Here is a 17,138-nt window from a genome sequence, read left to right as displayed (position 1 = left end):
CCATAGTGGTCCATGTCACCCCATACTGGTCCATACTGCCCCATACTGGTCCATATCAACCCATACTGGTCCCATATCACCCCATACCGGTCCATATCACCCCATACTGGTCCGTATCACCCCATACTGGTCCATATCACCCCATACTGGTCCATACTGCCCCATACTGGTCCATATCATCCCATACTGGTCCATATCACCCCATACCGATCTATATCACCCCATACTGATCCCGTCTCACCCCATAGTGGTCCATATCCCCCCATACTCTCCGTATCACCCCATACTGGTCCATATCCTCCCATAGTGGTCCCATATCACTCCATAGTGGTCCATATCACCCCATACCGGTCCATATCACCCCATACTGGTCCATATCACCCCATACCGATCTATATCACCCCATCCTGATCCCGTATCACCCCATACTGGTCCATATCATCCCATCCTGATCCTGTCTCACCCCATAGTGGTCCATATCACCCCATACTGGTCCATATCACCCCATACTGATCCCATATCACCCCATAGTGGTCCATATCACCCCATCCTGATCCCGTCTCACCCCATACTGGTCCATATCACCCCATCCTGATCCCGTCTCACCCCATACTGGTCCATATCACCCCATACTGGTCCATATCATCCTATAGTGGTCCATATCACCCCATACTGGTCCATATCACCCCATCCTGATCCCGTCTCACCCCATACTGGTCCATATCACCCCATACTGGTCCATATCATCCTATAGTGGTCCATATCACCCCATACTGGTCCATATCACCCCATACTGATCCCATATCACCCCATAGTGGTCCATATCACCCCATCCTGATCCCGTCTCACCCCATACTGGTCCATATCACCCCATACTGGTCCCGTCTCACCCCATAGTGGTCCATATCACCCCATACTGGTCCATATCATCCCATCCTGATCCCGTCTCACCCCATAGTGGTCCATATCATCCCATCCTGATCCCGTCTCACCCCATAGTGGTCCATATCACCCCATACTGGTCCATATCATCCCATACCGGTCCATATCACCCCATACTGGTCCATATCACCCCATACTGGTCCATATCATCCCATACTGGTCCCATATCACTCCATAGTGGTCCATATCACCCCATACTGGTCCATATCATCCCATACTGGTCCCATATCACCCCATACTGATCCCGTATCGCCCCATACTGGTCCATATCCCCCCATAGTGGTCCATACTGCCCCATTCTTGCCCCATATCACCCCATCCTGATCCCGTCTCACCCCATACTGGTCCATATCACCCCATAGTGGTCCATATCACCCCATACTGGTCCGTATCACCCCATACTGGTCCATATAAACCCATACTGATCCCATCTCACCCATACTGGTCCATATCACCCCATAGTGGTCCACATCACCCCATACTGGTCCATATAAACCCATAGTGGTCCATACTGCCCCATTCTTGCCCCGTCTCACCCCATCCTGATCCCGTATGGCCCCATAGTGGTCCATATCACCCCATAGTGGTCCATATCACCCCACACTGGTCCGTATCACCCCATACTGGTCCATATAAACCCATACTGATCCCGTATCACCCCATACTGGTCCATACTGCCCCATACTGGTCCATCTCCTCCCATAATGCCCCATTCTTGCCCCATATCACCCCATCCTGATCCCGTATCACCCCATACTGGTCCATACTGCCCATACTGGTCCATATCCTCCCATAGTGGTCCATGTCACCCCATAGTGGTCCATATCACCCCATAGTGGTCCATATCACCCCATACTGGTCCTGTATCACCCCATAGTGGTCCATGTCACCCCATACTGATTCCGTATCACCCCATACTGATCCCATATCACCCCATACTGGTCCATATCATCCCATACTGGTCCCATATCACTCCATAGTGGTCCATATCACCCCATACCGGTCCATATCACCCCATACTGGTCCATATCACCCCATACCGATCTATATCACCCCATCCTGATCCCGTCTCACCCCATAGTGGTCCATATCACCCCATACTGGTCCATATCACCCCATCCTGATCCCATATCACCCCATAGTGGTCCATATCACCCCATCCGGATCCCGTCTCACCCCATACTGGTCCATATCACCCCATACTGGTCCATATCATCCCATACTGGTCCCATATCACTCCATAGTGGTCCATATCACCCCATACTGGTCCATATCATCCCATACTGGTCCCATATCACTCCATAGTGGTCCATATCATCCCATACTGATCCCATATCACCCCATACCGATCTATATCAACCCATACTGATCCTATATCACCCCATAGTGGTCCATATCACCCCGTTCTGGCCCCGTCTCACCCCATAGTGGTCCATATCACCCCATACTGGTCCATATCATCCCATACCGGTCCATATCACCCCATACTGATCCCGTATCACCCCATAGTGGTCTGTATCACCCCATACTGGTCCATATCCCCCCATAGTGGTCCATACCGCCCCATTCTTGCCCCATATCACCCCGTTCTGGCCCCGTCTCACCCCATAGTGGCCCATATCCCCCCATACTGGTCCGTACTGGTCCCACCTGGTCGAAGATCTGGTCGATGGTGGGGCGTTTCTCGGGCTGTTCGCTCCAGCACTGCTTCATGAGGTGGATACACTCCAGCGGCGCCTGATCGGCCGAGACCGCCGGGCGGCACAGCGGGGGGGGGCGGCGCACCTTCTCGATGATCTCTGGGGGGGGGACTGGAGATACTGGGAGGGACTGGGGATCCTGGGGGGGCGCTGGGGATGCTTTTTAGGGGGGGGCTGGGGATACTGGGGGGGACTGGGGGGCACTGGGGGGGCTGGGGATGCTTTTGGGGGAGTATTGGAGGTACTGGGGGGGACTGGGGATGCTTTTTGGGGGGGACTGGAGATACTGGGGGGGACTGGGGATCCTGGGGGGGCGCTGGGGATGCTTTTTGGGGGGGGCTGGGGATACTGGGGGGCACTGGGGGGCACTGGGGGGGCTGGGGATGCTTTTGGGGGAGTATTGGAGGTACTGGGGGGAGCTGGGGATGCTTTTTGGGGGGGACTGGGGATACTGGGAGGGCCTGGGGATGCTTTTGGGGGGGGACTGGAGATACTGGGAGGGACTGGGGATCCTGGGGGGGGGCTGGGGATGCTTTTTGGGGGGGGCTGGGGATACTGGGGGGCACTGGGGGGCACTGGGGGGGGCGCTGGGGATGCTTTTGGGGGAGTATTGGAGGTACTGGGAGGGACTGGGAATGCTTTTGGGGGGGGACTGGAGATACTGGGAGGGACTGGGGATCCTGGGGGGGGCGCTGGGGATGCTTTTTGGGGGGGACTGGGGGGGCTGGGGATGCTTTTGGGGGAGTATTGGAGGTACTGGGGGGGACTGGGGATGCTTTTTGGGGGGGACTGGAGATACTGGGGGGGACTGGAGATACTTTTGGGGGGGACTGGAGATACTTTTGGGGGAGTACTGGAGGTACTGGGGGGGACTGGGGATCCTGGGGGGGACTGGAGATCCTGGGGGGGCGCGGAGATCCTGGGGGGGCGCTGGGGATGCTTTTTTGGGGGGACTGGGGATACTGGGGGGGCTGGGGATGCTTTTTGGGGGGGACTGGAGAAACTGGGGGGGACTGGAGATACTTTTGGGGGGGACTGGAGATACTTTTGGGGGAGTACTGGAGGTACTGGGGGGGACTGGGGATCCTGGGGGGGCGCTGGGGATGCTTTTGGGGGGGACTGGGGATAGTTTGGGGGGGGCTGGGGATACTGGGAGGGACTGGGGATCCTGGGGGGGCGCTGGGGATGCTTTTGGGGGGGGACTGGAGATACTGGGAGGGACTGGGGATCCTGGGGGGGGTGCTGGGGATGCTTTTTGGGGGGGGACTGGGGATACTGGGGGGCACTGGGGGGCACTGGGGGGGCTGGGGATGCTTTTGGGGGAGTATTGGAGGTACTGGGAGGGACTGGGAATGCTTTTTGGGGGGGACTGGAGATAGTTATGGGGGGGACTGGGGATACTGGGGGGGCTGGGGATGCTTTTTGGGGGGGACTGGAGATAGTTTGGGGGGGGGCTGGGGATACTGGGGGGGACTGGGGATCCTGGGGGGGGTGCTGGGGATGCTTTTTGGGGGGGGCTGGGGATACTGGGGGGGACTGGGGGGCACTGGGGGGGCTGGGGATGCTTTTTGGGGGGGACTGGGGATACTGGGGGGGACTGGGGGGCACTGGGGGGGGCTGGGGATCCTGGGGGGGGCGCTGGGGATGCTTTTTGGGGGGGCTGGGGATACTGGGGGGGACTGGGGGGGCGCTGGGGATGCTTTTTGGGGGGGACTGGGGATAGTTTTGGGGGGGACTGGCGATACTGGGGGTGACTGGAGATACTGGGGGGGACTGGGGATCCTGGGGGGGGCGCTGGGGATGCTTTTTGGGGGGGGACTGGGGATACTGGGGGGGACTGGGGGGCACTGGGGGGGCTGGGGATGCTTTTTGGGGGGGACTGGGGATACTGGGGGGGACTGGGGGGCACTGGGGGGTCTGGGGATGCTTTTGGGGGGGGACTGGAGATACTTTTGGGGGAGTACTGGAGGAACTGGGAGGGACTGGGGATCCTGGGGGGGCGCTGGGGATGCTTTTTGGGGGGGACTGGAGATACTGGGGGGGACTGGGGATCCTGGGGGGGCGCTGGGGATGCTTTTTGGGGGGGACTGGGGATACTGGGGGGGACTGGGGGGCACTGGGGGGGCGCTGGGGATGCTTTTTGGGGGGGACTGGGGATACTGGGGGGGACTGGGGATCCTGGGGGGGGGCTGGGGATGCTTTTTGGGGGGGACTGGGAATACTGGGGGGCACTGGGGGGGACTTGGGATGCTTTTTGGGGGGGACTGGGGATAGTTTGGGGGGGACTGGGGATACTGGGGGTTGGGGATACTGGGGGGGACTGGAGATACTGGGGGGGCGCTGGGGATGCTTTTGGGGGGGACTGGAGATAGTTTTGGGGGGGACTGGGGATACTGGGGGGGCTGGGGATGCTTTTGGGGGGCTGGGGATGCTTTTTGGGGGGACTGGGGATACTGGGAGGGACTGGATATACTGGGCGGGGCTGGGGATGCTTTTTGGGGGGGACTGGAGATAGTTTGGGGGGGACTGGGGATACTGGGGGGGGGCTGGGGATGCTTTTTGGGGGGGGACTGGAGGGGTTACTGGGGGGTTACTGGGGGGTTACTGGTGTGACTGGGCGGTACCTTCGGGGGGCAGTCCCAGCAGGCAGTAGGGTCACTGGGGGTTACTGGGGGGTTACTGGGGGGTTACTGTGGGGGTACCTTCGGGGAGCAGTCCCACCACGTGGTAGGATCACTGGGGGTTACTGGGGTGTTACTGGGCGGTACCTTCGGGGGGCAGTCCCAGCAGGCAGTAGGGTCACTGGGGGACACTGGGGGGTTACTGGGGGGTTACTGGTGTGACTGGGCGGTACCTTCGGGGGGCAGTCCCAGCATGCAGTAGGGTCACTGGGGGATACTGGGGGGTTACTGGGGGGTTACTGGGGGGGTACCTTCGGGGAGCAGTCCCATCACGTGCTAGGATCACTGGGGGTTACTGGGGTGTTACTGGGCGGTACCTTCGGGGGGCAGTCCCAGCAGGCAGTAGGGTCACTGGGGGATACTGGGGGGTTACTGGGGGGTTACTGGTGTGACTGGGCGGTACCTTCGGGGGGCAGTCCCAGCATGCAGTAGGATCACTGGGGGTTACTGGGGGGTTACTGGGGGGTTACTGGTGTGACTGGGCGGTACCTTCGGGGGGGCAGTCCCAGCATGCAGTAGGGTCACTGGGGGATACTGGGGGGTTACTGGGGGGTTACTGGGGGGGTACCTTCAGGGGGGCGGTCCCAGACTGCAGTAGGGTCACTGGGGGTTACTGGGGTGTTACTGGGGGGTACCTTCGGGGAGCAGTCCCAGCAGGCAGTAGGGTCACTGGGGGACACTGGGGGGTTACTGGGGGGTTACTGGTGTGACTGGGCGGTACCTTCGGGGGGCAGTCCCAGCAGGCAGTAGGGTCACTGGGGGCTACTGGGGGGTTACTGGGGGGTTACTGGTGTGACTGGGCGGTACCTTCGGGGGGGCAGTCCCAGAATGCGGTAGGGTCACTGGGGGTTACTGGGGGGTTACTGGGGGGTTACTGGTATGACTGGGCGGTACCTTCGGGGGGCAGTCCCAGCAGGCAGTAGGATCACTGGGGGTTACTGGGGGGTTACTGGGGGGTTACTGGTGTGACTGGGCGGTACCTTCGGGGGGCAGTCCCAGCAGGCAGTAGGGTCACTGGGGGACACTGGGGGGTTACTGGGGGGTTACTGGTGTGACTGGGCGGTACCTTCGGGGGGCAGTCCCAGCAGGCAGTAGGGTCACTGGGGGTTACTGGGGGGTTACTGGGGGGTACCTTCGGGGGGCAGTCCCAGCAGGCAGTAGGGTCACTGGGGGTTACTGGGGGGTTACTGGGTGGTACCTTCGGGGGGCAGTCCCAGCAGGCAGTAGGGTCACTGGGGGACACTGGGGGGTTACTGGGGGGTGTGACTGGGCGGTACCTTCGGGGGGCAGTCCCAGCTGGCAGTAGGATCACTGGGGGGTTACTGGGGGGTTACTGGTGTGACTGGGCGGTACCTTCGGGGGGCAGTCCCAGCATGCAGTAGGGTCACTGGGGGATACTGGGGGGTTACTGGGGAGTTACTGGGGGGGTACCTTCAGGGGGGCGGTCCCAGACTGCAGTAGGGTCACTGGGGGTTACTGGTGGGTTACTGGGTGGTACCTTCGGGGGGCAGTCCCAGCAGGCAGTAGGGTCACTGGGGGGATACTGGGGGGTTACTGGGGGGTTACTGGTGTGACTGGGCGGTACCTTCGGGGGGCAGTCCCAGCAGGCAGTAGGGTCACGGGGGGGTTACTGGGGGGGTTACTGGGGGGTTACTGGTGTGACTGGGCGGTACCTTCAGGGGGCAGTCCCAGCAGGCAGTAGGGTCACTGGGGGATACTGGGGGGTTACTGGGGGGTTACTGGGGGGGTACCTTCAGGGGGGCGGTCCCAGACTGCAGTAGGGTCACTGGGGGTTACTGGGGGGTTACTGGGTGGTACCTTCGGGGAGCAGTCCCAGCAGGCAGTAGGGTCACTGGGGGATACTGGGGGGTTACTGGGGGGTTACTGGTATGACTGGGCGGTACCTTCGGGGGGCAGTCCCAGCATGCAGTAGGGTCACTGGGGGATACTGGGGGGTTACTGGGGGGTACCTTCGGGGGGCAGTCCCAGCAGGCAGTAGGGTCACTGGGGGTTACTGGGGGGTTACTGGGGGGTTACTGGGGGGGTACCTTCGGGGAGCAGTCCCACCACGTGGTAGGATCACTGGGGGTTACTGGGGGGTTACTGGGCGGTACCTTCGGGGGGCAGTCCCAGCATGCAGTAGGGTCACTGGGGGATACTGGGGGGTTACTGGGGGGTTACTGGGGGGGTACCTTCGGGGAGCAGTCCCACCACGTGGTAGGATCACTGGGGATTACTGGGGTGTTACTGGGGGGTACCTTCGGGGGGCAGTCCCAGCAGGCAGTAGGGTCACTGGGGGGTTACTGGGGGGTTACTGGGGGGTTACTGGTGTGACTGGGCGGTACCTTCGGGGGGCAGTCCCAGCATGCAGTAGGGGCCGCTGCGGCAGATCACCTCCTGCATGATGATGCCGATGCCGTAGACGTCCCCCCGGAAGGACCCGCGACGTTCCAGCGCCGCATCCCGCAGCAGCTCCGGCGCCGTCCACAGCCGCTCTGCGGGGGGGCGGGGCCACGCTCGGACACGCCCACCCCGCCCTCAGGCCACGCCCACCCCCGCCAGGCCACGCCCACCATCGCCAAACCTCACACCCCCCCCCCCCCCCCTCCCCGCACCATATTCCCTCCAGCAGTAGTGGTGCTTAATAGATTGGCCACGCCCCCAAGAGCGGGCAGGCCACGCCCACTGTGGGAAGCCACGCCCCCCAAACCAGCCCCGCCCCCCCCCGGGTGAATGAGGTTGGGTGTAGCCGCGCCCCTCCCCGCCCATAAGCTCCGCCTCCCGGGCCTTTAGGGCTCCACCCCCAGGCGAGTGGCCCCGCCCCCCCCCCCGAGCCACGCATTCCCCAGGCCCCCGCCCCCCAAGAGCCACGCCTTTGCCAAGCCCCACCCCGTCTCTCTGCCCCGCCCACCGCCTGGAGGCCCCGCCCTCAGCCAGGAGGCCCCGCCCTCAGCCAGGAGGCCCCGCCCCATCCCCCTTGGCTCCGCCCGATCCCAGCGATCCCCACCCACTTAGGCCCCCACGGCCACGCCCCTTCGCCTTAGCCCCGCCCACCCCACAATGTGTGTTGCCCCCCCCCCCATCATCCCATTGGCCGCCCTCCCTTCCAGCCCTGCCCAAAGGCTGGGGGGGTGGGGTGGGGCCACACCCCTCTGGGCCACACCCTCCCAAGCCCCGCCCCTTCCGGGCCCCACCCTCCCCTGGGGGTGGGGGTGGGGTTGGGGGTGGGGGGAAACCCACTGGACCTCCGACAAAGGTTGAGAAAGAGGAGGCGGAGGTGGTCATAGCCTTCCAAGCCCCGCCCCCTGGGGGGCTCCACCCCTCCAGGCTCCGCCCCTGCGGGCCCCGCCCTCCCCCTGGGGTGGGGCGTGGGGTTGGGATGGGGGTGGGGGAGGGGGGAAAACCCACTGGACCTCCGACAAAGGTTGAGAAAGAGGAGGCGGAGGTGGTCCCACCCTTCCAAGAGCCCCACCCCCTGGGGGGCTCCACCCCTCCAGGCTCCGCCCCTGCGGGCCCCGCCCTCCCCCTGGGGTTGGGGGTGGGGGTGGGGGTGGGGGTGGGGGAGGGGAGAAAACCCACTGGACCTCCGACAAAGGTTGAGAAAGAGGAGGCGGAGGTGGTCCCACCCTTCCAAGAGCCCCACCCCCTGGGGGGCTCCACCCCTCCAGGCTCCGCCCCTGCGGGCCCCGCCCTCACCCTGGGGCTGGGGGGTGGGGGGGACCACCCGCTGGGCCTCCAGCAGCTCGTTGTAGCCGTGGTCGGTGACCTTGAGGACGAAGCGGCCGTCCACCACGCAGTTGCGGGACTTGAGGCGGCCGTGGACCACGTCGCGGTGGTGGAGGTACCTCATGCCCTGGGGGGAGGGGGTGGCAACGAGGGGGGCCAAGGGGGCCACCGTCAGCACCCCACAGCCGGCCGCTCACTGGGGGTGGCCAACCATCAGGGTGGGCGGTGGGGGTGTGGCCACAATGCGGAGAGCACGGTGGACGCCACTGTGGTTAATGCCGTGGTGGTGGTTGCTGTGGCCACCGCTGTGGCCACCATCGGGGCCGCCACCAGGGCCACCACCGTGGTTAATGCCATGGCCATCACTGCCATGGTCAGAGCTACCATGGCCACCACCGTCATGGCCACCACCATGGACACCACCATGGCCACCAGAACCACCACAGCCACCAAGACCACCACGGCCACCACCAGGTCCATCACCATGGCCACCAGCACCACCACAGCCACCAAGACCACCATGGCCACCACCCCAAGTCCATCACCATGGCCACCAGGCCCACCCCAGCCCCCAAGACCACCATGGCCACCACCCCAAGTCCATCACCATGGCCACCAGCACCACCACAGCCCCCAAGACCACCATGGCCACCACCCCAAGTCCATCACCATGGCCACCAGCACCACCACAGCCACTGGGACCACCACGGCCACCACCCCAAGTCCATCACCATGGTCCCCAGCACCACCACAGCCACTGGGACCACCACGGCCACCACCAAGTCCATCACCATGGCCACCAGCACCACCCCAGCCACCAAGACCACCATGGCCACCACCAAGTCCATCACCATGCCCACCAGCCCCACCCCAGCCCCCAAGACCACCATGGCCACCACCCCAAGTCCATCACCATGGCCACCAGCACCACCCCAGCCCCCAAGACCACCATGGCCACCACCCCAAGTCCATCACCATGCCCACCAGCCCCACTTCAGCCCCCAAGACCACCATGGCCACCACCCCAAGTCCATCACCATGGCCACCAGCCCCACCCCAGCCCCCAAGACCACCATGGCCACCACCAAGTCCATCACCATGGCCACCAGCCCCACCCCAGCCCCCAAGACCACCATGGCCACCACCAAGTCCATCACCATGCCCACCAGCCCCACCCCAGCCCCCAAGACCACCGTGGCCACCACCCCAAGTCCATCACCATGGCCACCAGCACCACCACAGCCACTAGGACCACCGTGGCCACCACCCCAAGTCCATCACCATGGCCACCAGCCCCACCCCAGCCCCCAAGACCACCATGGCCACCACCAAGTCCATCACCATGGCCACCAGCCCCACCCCAGCCCCCAAGACCACCATGGCCACCACCAAGTCCATCACCATGGCCACCAGCACCACCACTGCCACCAAGACCACCATGGCCACCACCCCAAGTCCATCACCATGGCCACCAGCACCACCACAGCCACTGGGACCACCATGGCCACCACCAAGTCCATCACCATGGCCACCAGCACCACCACAGCCATCAAGACCACCATGGCCACCACCAAGTCCATCACCATGGCCACCAGCCCCACCCCAGCCCCCAAGACCACCGTGGCCACCACCCCAAGTCCATCACCATGGCCACCAGCACCACCACAGCCACTAGGACCACCACGGCCACCACCAAGTCCATCACCATGGCCACCAGCCCCACCCCAGCCCCCAAGACCACCATGGCCACCACCCCAAGTCCATCACCATGCCCACCAGCCCCACCCCAGCCCCCAAGACCACCGTGGCCACCACCCCAAGTCCATCACCATGCCCACCAGCCCCACCCCATCCACCTCCGCTCCCGTGGCCACCACGCTTGCTGCCGCTACCCCCACCGCGCGTGTCGTCCCCCCCCCCCCGCCCTCCAACCCCGTCCCCGCTGGGTGGTCACCTTGATGAGGTCGATGAGGAGGGAGGACTTGAACATCCAGTCCAGCTTCATGTCCTCGTTGCGCAGCAGATCCTCCAGGCTGCCGCGGGAGCAGTGCTCCGAGACGATGGCGAAGATGCCGCAGTCGTGGAAGAAGCCCAAGAAGAGGTTGACGTTCTCGTGGCGTAGGTCACGCAACTGTCCCGGGCCAGAGGACACGTGGGACGGGGCCCGGTGTTGGCCCCGGGGCCATCTGTTGGCCACTTCTGGCCTGACCTTGTCCCACCATGGTCCAGAATTGTCCCAGTCCCCATCCCCATGGCTTGACATTGTCCTACCATGGTCTGGTGTTGACCCCCATGGCTTCCAGCATTGTCCCCCATGACCCAGAGGTGTCCCCCATGTCCCCCAGAGGTGTCCCCCATGACCAAGCGATGTCCCCCATGACCCAACGTTGTCCCCCGTGACCCAACGTTGTCCCCATGACCCACTGGTGTCCTCATGACCCAACGTTGTCCACCATGACCCAATGATGTCCCCCATGACCCAACGTTGTCTCCATGACCCAACGTTGTCCCCCATCACCCAGTGGTGTCCCCATGACCCAACGTTGTCCCCCATGACCCAGGGGTGTCCCCCATGACCCAACGTTGTCCATCGTGACCCAACGTTGTCCCCATGACCCACTGGTGTCCCCAAGATCCCGTGTTGTCCCCGTGATCCAACATTCTCCCCCATGACTCAGTGGTGTCCCCATGACCCAACGTTGTCCCCCATGACCCACTGGTGTCCTCACGACCCAACGTTGTCCACCATGACCCAATGACGTCCCCCATGACCCAACGTTGTCTCCATGACCCAACGTTGTCCCCCATGACCCAGTGGTGTCCCCATGACCCAATGTTGTCCCCCATGACCCAGTGGTGTCCCCATGACCCAGTGTTGTCCCCCATGACCCACTGGTGTCCTCACGACCCAACGTTGTCCACCATGACCCAATGATGTCCCCCATGACCCAACGTTGTCCCCCATGACCCACTGGTGTCCCCATGACTCAGTGGTGTCCCCATGACCCAACGTTGTCCGCCATGACTCAGTGGTGTCCCATGACCCAACGTTGTCCACCGTGACCCAACGTTGTCCCCATGACCCACTGGTGTCCCCAAGATCCCGTGTTGTCCCCGTGATCCAACGTTCTCCCCCATGACTCAGTGGTGTCCCCATGACCCAACGTTGTCCCCCATGACCCACTGGTGTCCTCACGACCCAACATTGTCCACCATGACCCAGTGATGTCCCCCATGACCCAACGTTGTCTCCATGACCCAACGTTGTCCCCCATGACCCAGTGGTGTCCCCATACCCCAATGTTGTCCACCAGGACTCAAAATTGTCCCCCATGACCCAACATTGTCCCCCACGACCCAGTGGTGTCCCATGACCCAACGTTGTCCCCCATGACCCACTGGTGTCCCCAAGATCCCGTGTTGTCCCCGTGATCCAACGTTCTCCCCCATGACCCAGTGGTGTCCCCATGACCCAGTGGTGTCCACCATGACCCAACGTTGTCCCCCATGACCCACTGGTGTCCTCACGACCCAACGTTGTCCACCATGACCCAACGTTGTCCCCCATGACCCACTGGTGTCCCCAAGATCCCGTGTTGTCCCCGTGATCCAACGTTCTCCCCCATGACTCAGTGGTGTCCCCATGACCCAGTGGTGTCCACCATGACCCAACGTTGTCCCCCATGACCCAGAGGTGTCCCCCATGACCCAACGTTGTCCACCATGACCCAATGACGTCCCCCATGACCCAACGTTGTCTCCATGACCCAACGTTGTCCCCCATGACCCAACGTTGTCCACCATGACCCAACGTTGTCCCCCATGACCCAGTGGTGTCCCCATGACCCAACGTTGTCCACCAGGACTCAGTGGTGTCCCCATGACCCAACGTTGTCCCCCATGACCCAACATTGTCCCACATGACCCAACGTTGTCCACCATGACTCAACGTTGCCCCCCATGACCCAGTGGTGTTCCCATGACCCAACGTTGTCCGCCATGACTCAACATTGTCCCCCATGACCCAACGTTGTCCCCCATGACCCAACGTTGTCCCGCATGACCCAACGTTGTCCACCATGACGCAACGTTGTCCACCATGACTCAACATTGTCCCCCATGACCTAGCATTGTCCCCATGACCCCCTCACCTTGCAGAAGGCCAACTTGGTGGCCGGTTTGACCTCACCATGCTGGTCACCGGGGAACTTCTTCAGCCAGACCCAGTCGCCCTGAGGGACAGAGCGGGGTGAGGTCCGAGAACCCCCCGTGGACCAGCCCCACCCCGAGGCCATGGGGGACCCTACAGGGACACCCGTGGTGGGCGTCACGGCGGGGACAGGGACACTCCACGTCCTCCCCGCCTCATCCCCAACCCGACGCACAACCCAACTGGAGAACCTCCATCCATTCATCCAAAACCCAAAACCCTCAAAAAACCCCGGCTCCATTTTTTTGCCCACGGCGGGGCCGTGGCGAGGGAAGGGGTGGTGGGGGTGGAGTGGGGTGGGGTGGAGCAGGGCAGGGTCAATTTTTGGGGGGGGGGGGGTGGGGGAAAAAGGGTGGGGTTTGCCGCTTTTTCGACTTACCTGCACGGAGGCGACAAGGCCCTGTTGGTTAAACAAAAGGAGGAGGAGGGGGAGGTGGCTGTTGCCCTTCGAGTTTTCGGTTCCCTGCGGGAAAGGGCGGGAGGCGGCTGTCAATCATGGCCGCCGAGCTGTCAATCATCCAGCCGGGATGGGGCGGGGGGGGGGGGGGGGGCGGGGGGCACTCATAGGGGTTGGGTGGGAGGTGGGGACGTCCCTACGGAGGTGGCCCTGCCTTGTCGCCCCCGGAGGTGGCAGGTGGGGAAAGGGGGTTGGGGTGACGGGGTTGGGGGGTGGGGGGGTTGAAGGGGTGGGGGGGGACACGCCACGGGGACACGCCCGCACCACAGGGGGAAGAGGAGGAGGGGCCATCTTACCTCGGCAATGGCCACGTTGGTGGTGTCGGGGGCTGCGGTCAAGCTCTTGATGCTCTTGGTGTCCGCCCCGCTGCGGCCGGCCAGGCTGGTGCGGCTGCCATCCACCTAGCGCGTGGTGACAGGTCAGGATGCGGCCCGTGGGGACACGGCGGGGCACCTCGTGCCATGGGGACACATCACCCAGAGGGACACACCTCATACCATGAGGACACGTCACCCAGAGGGACGCACCTCAGGCCATGGGGACACGTCACCCATGGGGACCCACCAGCCCGTGGATCTTCTCCCAGGGCAGAGCTTGGCCTTGGGGGACACCTCGTGCCATGGGGACACGTCACCCAGAGGGACACACCTCATACCATGAGGACACGTCACCCAGAGGGACGCACCTCAGGCCATGGGGACACGTCACCCATGGGGACCCACCAGCCCGTGGATCTTCTCCCAGGGCAGAGCTTGGCCTTGGGGGACACCTCGTGCCATGGGGACACGTCACCCAGAGGACACACCTGATATCATGAGGACACGTCACCCAGAGGGACGCACCTCAGGCCATGGGGACACGTCACCCATGGGGACCCACCAGCCCGTGGATCTTCTCCCAGGGCAGAGCCTGGCCTTGGGGGACACCTCGTGCCATGGGGACACATCACCCAGAGGGACACACCTCATACCATAAGGACACGTCACCCAGAGGGACAGACCTCAGGCCATGGGGACACGTCACCCATGGGGACCCACCAGCCTGTGGATCTTCTCCCAGGGCAGGGCCTGGCCTTGGGGGACACCTCGTGCCATGGGGACACATCACCCAGAGGGACACACCTCATACCATAAGGACACGTCACCCAGAGGGACAGACCTCAGGCCATGGGGACACGTCACCCATGGGGACCCACCAGCCTGTGGATCTTCTCCCAGGGCAGGGCCTGGCCTTGGGGGACACCTCGTGCCATGGGGACACATCACCGAGAGGACACACCTCATACCATGAGGACATGTCACCCAGAGGGACGTACCTCAGGCCATGGGGACACGTCACCCATGGGGACCCACCAGCCCCTGGATCTTCTCCCAGGGCAGAACCTGGCCTTGGGGGACACCTCGTGCCATGGGGAACTGTCACCCAGAGGGACACACCTCATACCATGAGGACACGTCACCCAGAGGGACGTACCTCAGGCCATGGGGACACGTCACCCATGGGGACCCACCAGCCCGTGGATCTTCTCCCAGGGCAGAACCTGGCCTTGGGGGACACCTCGTGCCATGGGGACACGTCACCCAGAGGGACAGACCTCAGGCCATGGGGACACGTCACCCATGGGGACCCACCAGCCAGTGGATCTTCTCCCAGGGCAGAGCCTGGCCTTGGGGGACACCTCGTGCCATGGGGACACATCACCCAGAGGGACACACCTCATACCATGAGGACACGTCACCCAGAGGGATGCACCTCAGCCCATGGGGACACGTCACCCATGGGGACCCACCAGCCCGTGGATCTTCTCCCAGGGCAGAGCCTGGCCTTGGGGGACACCTCGTGCCATGGGGACACATCACCCAGAGGGACACACCTCATACCATGAGGACACGTCACCCAGAGGGACGCACCTCAGGCCATGGGGACACGTCACCCATGGGGACCCACCAGCCCGTGGATCTTCTCCCAGGGCAGAACCTGGCCTTGGGGGACACCTCGTGCCATGGGGACACGTCACCCAGAGGGACAGACCTCAGGCCATGGGGACACGTCATCCATGGGGACCCACCAGCCCCTGGATCTTCTCCCAGGGCAGGGCCTGGCCTTGGGGGACACCTCGTGCCATGGGGACACGTCACCCAGAGGGACACATCACACATGGGGACCCATCAGCCTATAGGTCACCTCTCAAGGCAGATCTTGGTCACAGGGACCCCCTTAGGTCACAGGGACACTTGAGATATGTCCCCCATGGGGACCTGCCACCCATGGGGACCTGCCAGTCCCTAGGTCTCCTCCCCAAGGCCGGCTTGTCTACAGGGAAGACACCAGGCCACGGAGACCATCGGCCATGGGGACCATCAACCATGGGGACACGTCACCCCTTGGGTCCCACCAGCCTATGGTTCTCCTCCCAAAGCCAAGATTGACCACGGGGCAGATTCCAGGCCACAGGGTCTCCTTTCCAACCGCCTCGGGGGCCATCGAATCCCTGAGCCAACGTGGCCACCCCAGAAGTCCCCCTGTGTGGGTCGTCCCCCCACCCCGTTCCTCACCCGTTTGCTGCTCTGGGTGTTGATGAAGGTCAGGTCCTCCATGGTGAGGATGATCTTGTTGGGTCCCTTCATCAGCTGGGCCTGCTGGATGCGGCGCCTGTAGGAAGGGGACACGGAAGCTGCTGAGGTGTCCACCACCCCACCCCACCCCACCCCCCCGTCGGGAACCCTGTACCTCCCCCAGGTCCCCTCCTCAGCCCCCCACAGCACCCCATGGGGTGGTGGCACCCACCTGATGAAGCAGGCGAGGGCAGCCCCGGCCGCGATGAGGGCGGAGATGAGGACAAACATGAGGAGGACGAAGGTGGCGTCTACCCCTGTGCCGGAGAGAGGAAGGGGGTGAAGGGTGGGGTGGCCCAGAGGAGCCACCAAGGAATGTAAGGCCACCCATGGCCACCTATGACTGCTTATGGTCATGGATGCCCACCATGGTCACCCGTGGCCATCTATGGTCAGCCATGGCCACTCATGACTGTTTATGGTCATGGATGCCCACCATGGTCACCCGTGGCCACCTACAGTCAGCCACCTATGACTGCTTATGGTCATGGATGCCCACCATGGTCACCTGTGGCCATCTATGGTCAGCCATGGCCATCTATGGTCAGCCATGGCCACTCATGACTGTTTATGGTCATAGATGCCCACCATGGTCACCCGTGGCCACCTATGGTCAGCCATGGCCATCTATGGTCAGCCATGGCCACGCATGACTGTTTATGGTCATGGATGCCCACCATGGTCACCCGTGGCCACCTACGGTCAGCCACCTATGACTGCTTATGGTCATGGATGCCCACCATGGTCACCCGTGGCCATCTATGGTCAGCCATGGCCATCTATGGTCAGCCATGGCCACCCATGACT

General features: G+C 63.0%; 1 protein-coding gene across 1 annotated transcript in view; it reads right to left on the bottom strand.

Annotated features, from left to right (window-relative positions):
- Positions 1–17,138, bottom strand: part of LOC309684007 (retinal guanylyl cyclase 1-like) — a gene marked incomplete at both ends in the record, with an annotated part of 43,137 nt that overhangs the window by 16,139 nt on the left and 9,860 nt on the right. Inside the window, 9 exons of the mRNA XM_082499974.1 lie at positions 2,593–2,741; positions 7,669–7,818; positions 9,020–9,176; positions 11,004–11,180; positions 13,201–13,281; positions 13,639–13,722; positions 14,013–14,117; positions 16,272–16,368; positions 16,504–16,588. Of these exons, the coding sequence (XP_082356100.1) occupies positions 2,593–2,741; positions 7,669–7,818; positions 9,020–9,176; positions 11,004–11,180; positions 13,201–13,281; positions 13,639–13,722; positions 14,013–14,117; positions 16,272–16,368; positions 16,504–16,588 (1,085 nt within the window). The remainder of the gene's footprint in view (positions 1–2,592; positions 2,742–7,668; positions 7,819–9,019; positions 9,177–11,003; positions 11,181–13,200; positions 13,282–13,638; positions 13,723–14,012; positions 14,118–16,271; positions 16,369–16,503; positions 16,589–17,138) is intronic.

This window comes from Vanellus vanellus (genome assembly GCF_965231255.1).
Source record: "Vanellus vanellus genome assembly, contig: HAP1_SCAFFOLD_911, whole genome shotgun sequence".
NCBI classification, from domain to species: Eukaryota; Metazoa; Chordata; class Aves; order Charadriiformes; family Charadriidae; genus Vanellus; species Vanellus vanellus.
This window is presented reverse-complemented; position numbering and strand designations above follow the sequence as displayed.